General features: G+C 42.6%; 1 protein-coding gene across 1 annotated transcript in view; it reads right to left on the reverse strand.

Moving 5' to 3' along the window:
• Nucleotides 1–2,859, reverse strand: part of LOC117515378 (C-Jun-amino-terminal kinase-interacting protein 1-like) — a 135,612-nt gene extending 132,753 nt beyond the window's left edge. The window contains exon 1 of the mRNA XM_034175908.1: nt 2,660–2,859. Coding sequence (XP_034031799.1) covers nt 2,660–2,731 — 72 coding nt within the window. The 5' untranslated portion in view covers nt 2,732–2,859. The remainder of the gene's footprint in view (nt 1–2,659) is intronic.
• Nucleotides 2,860–12,085: the final 9,226 nt, after the last annotated feature.

Below are 12,085 nucleotides of genomic sequence, written 5' to 3' on the forward strand. Positions count from 1 at the left end.
ACAGAGAGACACAGAGAGAGACAGAGAGACACAGAGACAGAGAGAATGACACAGAGAGTGACAGAGACACAGAGAGACACAGAGAGACACAGAGAAAGACAGAGAGACAGAGAGAGACAGAGAGAAAGACACAGAGAGACACAGAGAGACACAGAGAGAGACAGAGAGACACAGAGAGAGACAGAGAGACACAGAGAGAGAGACAGAGAGAGACAGAGAGAGAGAGAGAGACAGAGAGAGAGACAGAGAGAGAGAGACAGAGAGAGAGAGACAGAGAGAGACACAGAGAGACACAGAGAGAGACAGAGAGCATAAGCAATGCAAAAATGAATCTACTGTTCCTTGCTTGAGTAAAGTCTATTGTGCAGTTATTTGTATGTAATAAGTGCAGATTTCTTCAGTAAGTTATGTATATAGAGAGACAGAGAGAATGACAGAGAGAGAGACACAGAAAGTTTGACACAGATTGCAAATGTATGTTATGTATATAACTTACTGAAGAAATTTGCACATTATCACTTACATGTATCTATCACTTACAAGGATAATCACTTGAATATTTTGTGGTGGTATTTATTTAGTTTAAATTTTATATTTATTTTTTGTCATCTTTGGTGCCATTGTTAATGCAAAATTATTTATTTGCAGCTGTTTTCAAAACATTACTAAATCCATCCATCCATTTTCTTCCGCTTATCTGGAGTCAGGTCGCGGGGGCAGCAGCTCAAGCAAAGCTGCCCAGACCTCCCGATCCACACACACCTCCCCCAGCGTTCCCAAACCAGCCGAGAGACATAGTCCCTCCAGCATGTCCTGGGTCTTCCCCGGGGCCTCCACCAGATGGGACGTGCCCGGAACACCTCTCCAGCGAGGCGTCCAGGGGGCATCCGCAAAAGATGCTCGAGCCACCTCAGCCACATTACTAAATTATTATTAAAATGACAACTCAATATTAATTTAATATTGAGTATTGAGAAGTTATCTTGGAAATAAACAGAACCACACTGACAAATTCTGAAATATTGAATTATTGTTCAAATGGCTAGCACCGGCCCTGACAGGGAGAGTGAATTTCACTGTTATGGATAACTCATGTTGTGTATAAGTTGCGTGTCCTGCTGGTAACAATAACAAACATTGTCTAGAGAATGTTTAGCATGTACTTGCATTTTGTGCATGAAGATTTTAAATCTTATTAATATTAAAGGTGCATTTAAGCTGCGCTCACATGCGTTAAACCCGCGCTGTGGTTTGTTCAAGTCACTTGAGTCAGACATGAGAAGGTTGCTGTTTCCTTCTCAAACTACGTTATGCTTGCATAGTCAGCAGTTCAAATTTTTAAATATCCTGGGAGAGAAACCTACGATTAAATAGGACTTTACACTATGTTTATGTGCATGGAAGCACCTAATCACACATGGAAGCTCACCTACAGCGTGTTGCTGCATGTAAAATTACCCAGAACTTGAAATGCAGAATAAATAAATAACAAAATAAATAATGATGCTCTTCACAAGCATCACTTTCAAATTTCATCGCTGGAGCTGTTTGTCTCTTTTTCTTCTCACGCTCTGCTCCTCACTCTGCTGATATTTGCACCTCTGTGGCCATCAAGTGGTACCATTGTGGCAAACCAAAAACCCAATGCCAACACCCCGTGAGGACAAAGAGTTACATGAGATGGAACAGCGGTCTGAGAGCAGGACTCCGGACACCTGAACACAGCCTGTGTGCAGTTGAGCAAGTCAGTGCAGCTGTGTTGCCCGAAGGAAAACATCTCAGCTCCGTGTGCTGCTCATACGATCTGGAAGTGACAGAATTTTCCAAAGTGTTTCGGGTAAACAGGCTGAATCCATTAACTGAAGTGCAGGAACACACAACTATTATGCGCGACTGCGACACACAACCAGAAATGCGCAAATATGACACTGAACCAGAGAACCATAACTGGCACATCACCAGAGAAACAACTGTGACACAAGCAGAAATATAAAATTATGGCACAACCTGTACTGCTACTCCTTCTTTAGGCTGCTCCCGTAACCGTTTCCATCTCACCCTGTCCCCTAATTTTGGATAGTTGACCCCAAGTATTTAAACTCATCTACTTTCACTACCTCTTCTCCTTGCAACCACACAATGACACCCCCCCCCACCCCCCCGCCCGGCCACACACACATATTCACAAAGTTACTCAGTCTTGTGCCTACTAACTTTCATTCCCCTTCTCTCCAGAGCACATCTCATCCTCATCCTCTACACGCGAGTCAACAATGGCACTAAACCACAGAAAAACAACTGTGACATGCAACTACAAATACACAACCACGGCACTAAACCAGAGAAATAACTGTGATACATCACCAGAAATACACAACTGTGACACATCACCAGAAATACAAAATTATGGCACTACAACACACCAGATGTGTATCATCCTGAAATATGAAGCACACACATTACACATCAGTCTACTCCTCAGTAAAAACTACAGGATCCGCCCAGGATGTATCTCTCTCTCTCTCTCTCTCTCTCTCTCTCACACACACACACACACACACACACACACACACACACACACACACACACACACACACACACACACACACACACACACACACACACACACACACACACACACACATACACACAGTGTTACCTGGGTACCAGCCGGGGGTAACCGTGGGAACAGAGCCAGGGTGGTGGGTCTCTTTGGACGATATTTGTCCATGACAGCTCACCACTGTTCCTGTCAGAAACCCTCCTCCTCCTCGTCCTGCTCCTCGTCCTCCTCCTCTCCTCTACCAAACCGGTGTCGATGCTCCTCTTCTCGGACAAGGCCTCCTCTCCCTCCCTCTTTTTCCTGGTGTCTTCCTCTTCTGTCTCCTCTGCCTCAGTCAGCTCTCATCCTGGGCTCTGGACACGGCCCTTACATTCCCTCTCTGCCTCATCATTGGCTGGCTCCATTATGATGTCACAACCATCATCATCATCATCTTTCTGGCTGGACCAGAGGAGAGTCATCGTTGGGGGGAGGATGGTGGAAAGAGAGATGGAAGGCGGGAGGAGGAAGTCAGGATTAACCAATCAGCTTGAGGAATGACATCATCAGCTTGTGTGCCTGTAGCCTTTTCTGACTGAGGCTAATAAACACTGACTGTGTGTTTGTCTGTGTCTCTGTATCTCTCTCTTTCTGTGTGTGTTTCTGTTTTTCTCTGTTTCTCTGTGTGTATCTCTCTCTTTCTGTGTGTTTCTCTCTGTTTTTCTCTGTTTCTCTGTGTGTATCTCTCTTTCTGTGTGTTTCTCTCTGTTTTTCTCTGTGTTTCTCTGTATGTATCTCTCTCTTTCTGTGTGTTTCTCTCTGTTTTTCTCTGTTTCTCTGTGTGTATCTCTCTTTCTGTGTGTTTCTCTCTGTTTTTCTCTGTGTTTCTCTGTGTGTATCTCTCTCTTTCTGTGTGTTTCTGTCTTGTTTTCTCTGTGTGTCTCTGTGTGTATCTCTCTCTTTCTGTGTGTTTCTGTTTTTCTCCATGTGTATCTCTCTCCTTCTGTGTGTTTCTGTCTGTTTTCTCTGTGTTTCTCTGTGTGTATCTCTCTCTTTCTGTGTTTCTGTTTTTCTCAATGTGTATATCTCTCTTTCTGTGTTTCTGTTTTTCTCCATGTGTATCTCTCTCTCTTTCTGTGTGTGTTTCTGTCTGTTTTTCTCTGTGTGTTTCTGTCTGTGTCTCTGTGTGTATCTCTCTCTTTCTGTGTGTGTTTCTGTCTGTTTTCTCTGTGTTTCTCTGTGTGTATCTCTGTTTCTGTGTGTGTTTCTGTTTTTCTCTGTGTGTATCTCTCTCTTTCTGTGTTTCTGTCTGTTTTTCTCTGTGTATTTCTCTGTGTCTCTGTGTGCATCTCTCTCTTTCTGTGTGTGTTTCTGTCTGTTTTCTCTGTGTGTCTCTGTGTGTATCTCTCTCTTTCTGTGTGTTTCTGTTTTTCTCCGTGTGTATCTCTCTCTTTCTGTGTGTGTTTCTGTCTGTTTTGCTCTGTGTGTATCTATCTCTTTCTGTGTGTTTCTCTGTCTGTCTCTCTCTGTGTGTCTCTCTCTTTCTGCTTGTGTTTCTGTCTGTATCTCTCTCTTCCTGTGTGTGTTTCTGTTTTGCTCTGTGTGTATCTCTCTCTTTCTGTGTGTTTCTCTGTCTGTGTCTCTCTGTATCGCTCTCTTTCTTCCTGTGTTTCTGTCTGTATCTCTCTCTTTCTGTGTATCTGTCTTTCTCGGTTCCTTTGTGTATTTCTCTTTCTGTCTGTTTCTGTGTGTGTTTTTGTTTTTCTCTGTGTGTATCTCTCTCTTTCTGTGTGTGTTTCTGTCTGTTTTTCTCTGTGTGTATCTCTCTCTTTCTGTGTGTTTGTCTGTTTTTCTCTGTGTGTTTCTCTGTCTGTGTCTCCGTGTGTATCTCTCTCTTTCTGTGTGTGTTTCTGTCTGTTTTCTCTGTGTTTCTCTCTGTGTATCTCTCTGTTTCTGTGTGTGTTTCTGTTTTTCTCTGTGTGTATCTCTCTCTTTGTGTGTTTCTGTCTGTTTTTCTCTGTGTGTATCTCTCTCTTTCTGTGTGTTTCTGTCTGTTTTTCTCTGTGTGTTTCTCTGTGTCTCTGTGTGCATCTCTCTCTTTCTGTGTGTGTTTCTGTCTTTCTCTGTGTGTCTCTGTGTGTATCTCTCTCTTTCTGTGTGTTTCTGTTTTTCTCCGTGTGTATCTCTCTCTTTCTGTGTGTTTCTGTCTGTTTTTCTCTGTCTGTGTCTCTGTGTGTATCTCTCTCTTTCTGTGTGTGTTTCTCTGTCTCTCTCTCTCTGTATCTCTCTCTTTCTGTGTGTCTGTCTTTCTCGATTCCTTTGTGTATTTCTCTTTCTGTCTGTTTCTCTGTGTGTTTCTGTCTGTCTTTCTCTGTGTATATCTTTGACTGTGTGTGTGTGTGTGTGTGTGTGTGTGTGTGTCAGACTGACAGAATGTGAAGACCAGACTGATGAGATGTGAAGACCTGAATGTTGTGAAAGTGACGTGACACGGACCCACAACAGGGGGCGTTAATGAACGGACAATGGATAAGCCAAAAGTAACAATTTAATGTTGTGAATCGCACAACGACGTACAGACAATAACAATATGGTGGACTGTCAATCATACACCAGGTGACGTGTGGGCAGGCTCGACGATAGAAGACGCCTGGCGAGAGAAGAGCTGGATCCCCACACAGCTTCCACCACCAACGGAGCTGAAGAACACCGGAGCCGCCAAGCCCTGCGCCCCAGGTGGCCGCTGTCTTCAGCAGTCAGACTCTGCTGGCAGAAAACAGAGACAGTCCAGATGAGTGTGAGTTCGCACACTCAGTAATCCCACAGTCTGTCTTAAGTAAAGGAGGGAAAACCTCCACCTCCAATCACACACACTCGTGCAGCTCCTGGTCAACCACTTATCTGAGTTGGGGTGTGAGGCGAAGCCGTCGCTGTCACACCAAACGCCAATCCTCCAGATAAGGAAACACTCCAGGAAAACGGCTGCAATAGAAGTTTAGGTTAAACACACACAGTGTCAGGCAGCAGAGAAATTACCTGAATGGTAGTTGATTTCTCGGTGGGGAGGTGGAGTTGCAGTCCGGCCTTTATGGTGGTGGTGATGAGAAGTGAATGAGTGACAGCTGGTATGGATGATGAGTGACAGCTGTCACTCCTGGTTGCTCCGACGCCCTCTCGTGCTTGAAGCCCGCACTTCAAGCAGGGCGCCATCTCGTGGTGGTGGGCCAGCAGTACCTCCTCTTCAGCGGCCCACACAACACTGAAAGACCAAAAGCAGACAGATTTATCGGAGGAGGTGTAAACCAAGCGATAAACTTTGATGGTCTCAGATGAAGCTCCACCTGGAAGAAGAGAAAGTTGTAGTTTCTTGACTGGCCACTTGAAGCTGGCTCCACAGCTTCAACTGAGCAGGTTCCCATTTCAAGTCCATGTTAAAATGCCCAATGTAGCAGAAATTAACATTTTTACAGCTTCGTACAAAAAGCAGTTTTGGTCTCTATAGATAGTTTCCTCCATGACAACTGTCGTTGTTGTCCATTCGGCTGCTCCCGTTGTGTTCGGGGTCACCACAGTGGATACAGACCGATCTGCATTCGTATTTGGCACAAGTTTTTCGCTGGATGCCCTTCCTCATGCAACTCCAGTGTAACCTGGAGAAACACACACACAGCTGCTGGTGTTCCAAAGATGTCTCCCATCCAAGTACTAACCAGGTACTGTACTGCTTCGTTTCTGATATCATCGTATTGTATTCTGTTTTTATTTACATTTCACACAATGTCCCAACTTCACTGGAATTGGGGTTGTAGTAGCAAAAAAGAGATTGTATATAAAAAGAGAAAAGTATGTGCAAAACTGGATATTTCATTGGCAGTGGATATTGCACATTGAATGAATGAATGAAAGTTTTTATTTTGGACATAAAAACAAAGCAAATAAGGAAACAACAACAACACACATAGAAAGCAACAAATCATAAAAAAGACAAAACAAAACCACAGTGTCAACATATCTATTTATTCTATATTTTTCAAACAAATTTTCAAATAAGTGTATATATATACCTAACATCTCATAATTATATATATGTGCATATTTACAGACAACAAAGAAAACAATAAATAAATAAATAAATGTAAGTAATAAATGGACACATGAAACAATTGGTGACCATCCAAAACCTTCCTCCTCCCTGTACCCTGTCAAAACCATGTTTTTATACCACCGTTTGAACTGGGTCATGCTTGGACTTTGCCTGAGCTCCGCCACCACCCAGTTCCACAGCTTCACCCCACATATTGATATACTTTTTAAATGTTGTAGGAACCCGTAAATGTTTTAGTTTGTACTCCCCCCTGAGATTATAATCCCTATCTCTGTTAAACTATTTTTAAATATTCCCAGGAGGTAGATTATTTGCTGCTTTTATACAGACTGTGTGCTGTTTGTAGATGAACCAGGTCATTGAATTTTAATGTTTTTGATTTTAAGAACAGTGAAGTTGTATGTTCTTTGTAACTGGCATTATGAATTATGCTCATGGCTCTTTTTTGTTGTATCGATAGTGAATGTAGTGTACATTTATAAGTACTGCCCCAAACGTCTACACAGTAATTATATATGGTAAAACCAGTGAGCAATAGAGAATGTGGAGTGATTTGTAGTCCAGAATGTGTTTGGCCTTACTGAGTACTAGGGATGGGTATTGATAAGATTTTATAGATATCGATGCCATTATCAATTCCACTTATCAATCCGATTCCTGATTGATTCCCTTATCAATACCTCTTGTGAATTTTCTGTGTACTGTTGTGAAAGTGTTGGTACACGGACCCACAACAGGGGGCGCAATGAACGGACAATGGAGAAAAGTAAGAACAAGTTTTACTGTTGTGAGAAGAGCACAACTAATACAACAATTAACAATTTGGAGGTGTAAGCCGAAATCTGCTGGTGACGTGTGGGCAGGCCCGAAGGTAGGAGACGTCCGTCCTAGTCGAACCGGAACCACCCAGATCTCCTCTGCCACCGAAACCCAGAAGTACTGGAACCGCCAAGTCCCGAATTCCCAGGTAGCCACTGCCTTCGCTCGTCGGATCCGGTACTGCTGGCGGAAAAGAGCACAAACACACAGGTAGGGATGCGACCGCACCCAGTAGATGAAGAGGGGCGAAGCCGCCTCCACCTCTTGTTACACTAAAGCAGGAAAGGTGAGTACTTATCCAAAACACTTGGTCTTCAGTAGTCCGCTGTCCTGAAAGGTTTATCAAGTATTGTCAAAAACACAGAATATGCTGCAGAGGTGATTACCTTAAACTCAAGGCGCTAACTCAGCACTGAGGTGGAGACGCTGTCCTGCTGATATACCTCCTCTGCTGAGTGGAGTCAGCTGTGTCCAGTAATGGGTGACAGCTGTCACCCTGGCTGCTCTCATCAGGCGGCAGCGCCCTCTGGTGCCTGGAGCCCGCACTCCAGGCAGGGCGCCCTCTGGTGGTGGTGGGCCAGCAGTACCTCCTCTTCAGCGTCCCACACACAACATGTACTAAAAGTAGGCTTTACAAGTTTTCTTTGTCATCAACATTTTATTGAGTCTTGAAGTAAATAAATATGAAATTGGTCACTGGATCCTTTATCTCTGGACATAAATAGAAATAAACAAAATCTGAAGTTTTTGTCAAAAGCATTTCTTTTCAGATATTAATGAGACAATTGTAACTCTATAGTCTCTGAGCTGAGCTCTTGCAGCCGGCTGTGCTGCACATCAACATCAAAATAATTCATAAAGAACGGTGGACATCTTATTTTGGGATGAAAAAAATGGTTTTGGTCTGTTGTAGTTTGTTGTCTGTATTAAAACATTTTGAAAGAGGTGTTCTTTGATTTAAAACAGCGGCTCGCTTTGCAGTCATTCATTCTGACGGGACTCTATCTTTCTAACTTGACTCGGCAGAGAGCCACACAGCGTTTGGAGCTGTAATGGAGGACGATTATCATTTCTTGACAATAGTCCCAGTTAGTGACTTTAATCCACACAAAGGTGACTCATGATTGACATCTTTAAATGGCTTTGAGAGGGGCTAAGAAGCAGATTTGCCGTTTCTGAAAAGCACTGAAGTGGAGAACCAACAAATGGTAAATGGACTGCATTTATATAGTGCTTTTCCATCTGCATCAGATGCTCAATGTGCTTTACAAATAATGCCTCACATTCACCCCGATGTGAGATTGCTGCCATACAAGGTACTCACTACACACCGGGAGCAACTAGGGGATTAAGGACCTTGCCAAAGGCTCGTGATTTTCCGGTCAGTCTGGGATTTGAACTAAGGATCCTCTGGTCTCAAGCCCAACACTTAACTGCTAGAACATCACCTCCTGAAACAGGTCACAGCACTGTTTCATTGCTTCAAGCAGACCCACTGCAGAATCATTTTCCCATTAAACACCCTCAAAAACAATGAGTAATGAGAACTGAAGGATGATAAGGGAATTGTTAAGCAAAAAGGCTATTGATGTCGGTGGATCAAATCATTCCTTAACAATTCTTGAAAAGAACCGGTTTTTGATACCCAACCCTACTGAGTACTGAGATACTGCCTGACAGTTTATATTGTATGTGTTTTGAAGGAGGTTTCCAGTTTATTTTATTGTCTATATTACACCAAGAAACTTAGTTTCATGAACTATTTCTATTTCTACACCATCTAATCTTTTTGTACCTGTTAGAGTTGCCAAATAACATGAGTTTAGTTTGACTTAAGTTTAATAATTTGTTCCTAATGAACTACCTATTTCATTTGTACATTTCTGCAGTGATTGTCACAAGTAGTTCCTTTAAAATTCCCCCCAGAGCAAAAAACTATTTGCGTCATCAACAAACTATCATAGTTTTAATGTTTTTGATAGCTTAGAAACATCATTTATATAAAGAATAAACTCTTTGGGACCCAGTACTGACCCTTGGGGGAAACCACAAGAAATGTCCAAGCATGATGATATATATTCTCTCATCTTCACAAATTGTTTCCTGCATCCAAGATAACTTCTCACCCAGTGCAATACTACCCCCTGAATCCCATACCGTTCCACTGTATTGATTGTGTCAATAGCATTTTTGAGATCAATGAATACGGCCGCTGCATTCTCTTTATCTATTGCGCTTGTAAGTTCCTCAGTTGATTCAATTATTGCTAGTGTAGCTGAGCTGTTTGATCTGAATCTGTATTGACTGTCTGAAATTACTTTATGTTTTTCTATGAATTTGTCTAATCACTTATTGAAAAGTTTTTCTAGAATTTTAGAGAATTGCGGAAGTAAAGAAACAGGCCTATAATTTGTGAAGTGGTGTCGATCCTCAGTTTTATACAGTGGCACAACCTTTGCTATTTTAATTTTGTTTGGGAATTTATCGGTTTGGAATGATAAGTTACAGATATATGTTAGTGGTTCTGACATCCCCTTGATGACCTTGTTTACAACTTTCATATCAATTTCACAACAGTCCGTAGATGTTTTGCATTTATACATATTTACAATATCTATTATTGTTCTTTCTTCCACTGGTGTAAGGAACACTGAGCTTGGATTCCTGTCAATAATCATATCCTATCGTGTCGTATAATCGTATCGTGTCCCGTCTTTGTGGGCTGAGTGCAGCAGCAGCAGGATGAGCTCTGAGGGACTTTTTAAAGCCCAAAAAAGACACTCCTGCACAGTCTGGCTGGTGTGCACATCCGTGCATCAGGCTGCAGTTCACGTGTGACAGTCATTAAATGCAGCAGTTCTGCATGTGCACCCAGTGCAATGTTGGAAAATGATGGAGGAAAATCAACAAGCCAAAGGTTTCTCCTTGACCAGATAAACAACAACAACAACAAAATCCACCACAATGAGGTGGCTGGTTTAAATATATACACCGCATGTTGATTATGTACACCTGTGTGGATCACATGACTTCCCAAAAATAAAATTAAAAAACCCTGAGTACAACACAAGATCAACCAATTTCTAGCCACAGTCAGGGTGTAGAGGGGGTCCGTTTCGGGAACCACAGAATCTCATCTCTGCTGTTTGCGGACGATGTGGTTCTGTTGGCTTCATCAAATCAGGACCTTCAGTGTGCACTGGAGTGGTTTGCAGCCGAGTGTGAAGCGTCCGGGATGAAAATCAGCACCTCCAAATCTGAGGCCATGGTTCTCGACCGGAAAAAGGTGCCTTCCCCTCTTCAGGTCGGTGGAGTGTCCTTGCCTTAAGTGGAGGATTTTAAGTATCTTGGAGTCTTGTTCACGAGTGAGGGACGGATGGAGCGTGAGATTGACAGACGGATCGGTGCAGCATCTGCAGTGATGCGGTCGCTGTATCGGACCATCGTGGTGAAGAGAGAGCTGAGTAGGGGGGCAAAGCTCTCAATTTACTGATCAATCTACATTCCGACCCTCACCTATGGTCATGAGATTTGGCTCATGACCGAAAAAACAAGATCGTGAGTACAAGCGGCAGAGATGAGTTTCCTCTGCAGGGTGGCTGCGCGCTCCCTTAGAGATAGGGTGAGGAGCTCGGTCACTCTGAGTCATTTTTGATCAGGATATGTCATTCAAAGCGCATATTAAACAAATATGTAGGACTGCTTTTTTGCATTTACGCAATATCTCTAAAATTAGAAAGGTCTTGTCTCAGAGTGATGCTGAAAAACTAATTCATGCATTTATTTCCTCTAGGCTGGACTATTGTAATTCATTATTATCAGGTTGTCCTAAAAGTTCCCTGAAAAGCCTTCAGTTAATTCAAAATGCTGCAGCTAGAGTACTAACGGGGACTAGAAGGAGAGAGCATATCTCACCCATATTGGCCTCTCTTCATTGGCTTCCTGTTAATTCTAGAATAGAATTTAAAATTCTTCTTCTTACTTATAAGGTTTTGAATAATCAGGTCCCATCTTATCTTAGGGACCTCATAGTACCATATCACCCCAATAGAGCGCTTCGCTCTCAGACTGCAGGCTTACTTGTAGTTCCTAGGGTTTGTAAGAGTAGAATGGGAGGCAGAGCCTTCAGCTTTCAGGCTCCTCTCCTGTGGAACCAGCTCCCAATTCAGATCAGGGAGACAGACACCCTCTCTACTTTTAAGATTAGGCTTAAAACCTTCCTTTTTGCTAAAGCTTATACAACCCCTGGCAATAATTATGGAATCACCGGCCTCGAGGATGTTCATTCAGTTGTTTAATTTTGTAGAAAAAAAGCAGATCACAAACATGACACAAAACTAAAGTCATTTCAAATGGCAACTTTCTGGCTTTAAGAAACACTATAAGAAATCAGGAAAAATAATTGTGGCAGTCAGTAACGGTTACTTTTTTAGACCAAGCAGAGGGAAAAAAATATGGACTCACTCAATTCTGAGGAAAAAATTATGGAATCACCCTGTAAATTTTCATCCCCAAAACTAACACCTGCATCAAATCAGATCTGCTCGTTAGTCTGCATCTAAAAAGGAGTGATCACACCTTGGAGAGCTGTTGCACCAAGTGGACTGACATGAATCATG

This window comes from Thalassophryne amazonica, chromosome 8 (genome assembly GCF_902500255.1).
Source record: "Thalassophryne amazonica chromosome 8, fThaAma1.1, whole genome shotgun sequence".
Taxonomy (NCBI): Eukaryota; Metazoa; Chordata; class Actinopteri; order Batrachoidiformes; family Batrachoididae; genus Thalassophryne; species Thalassophryne amazonica.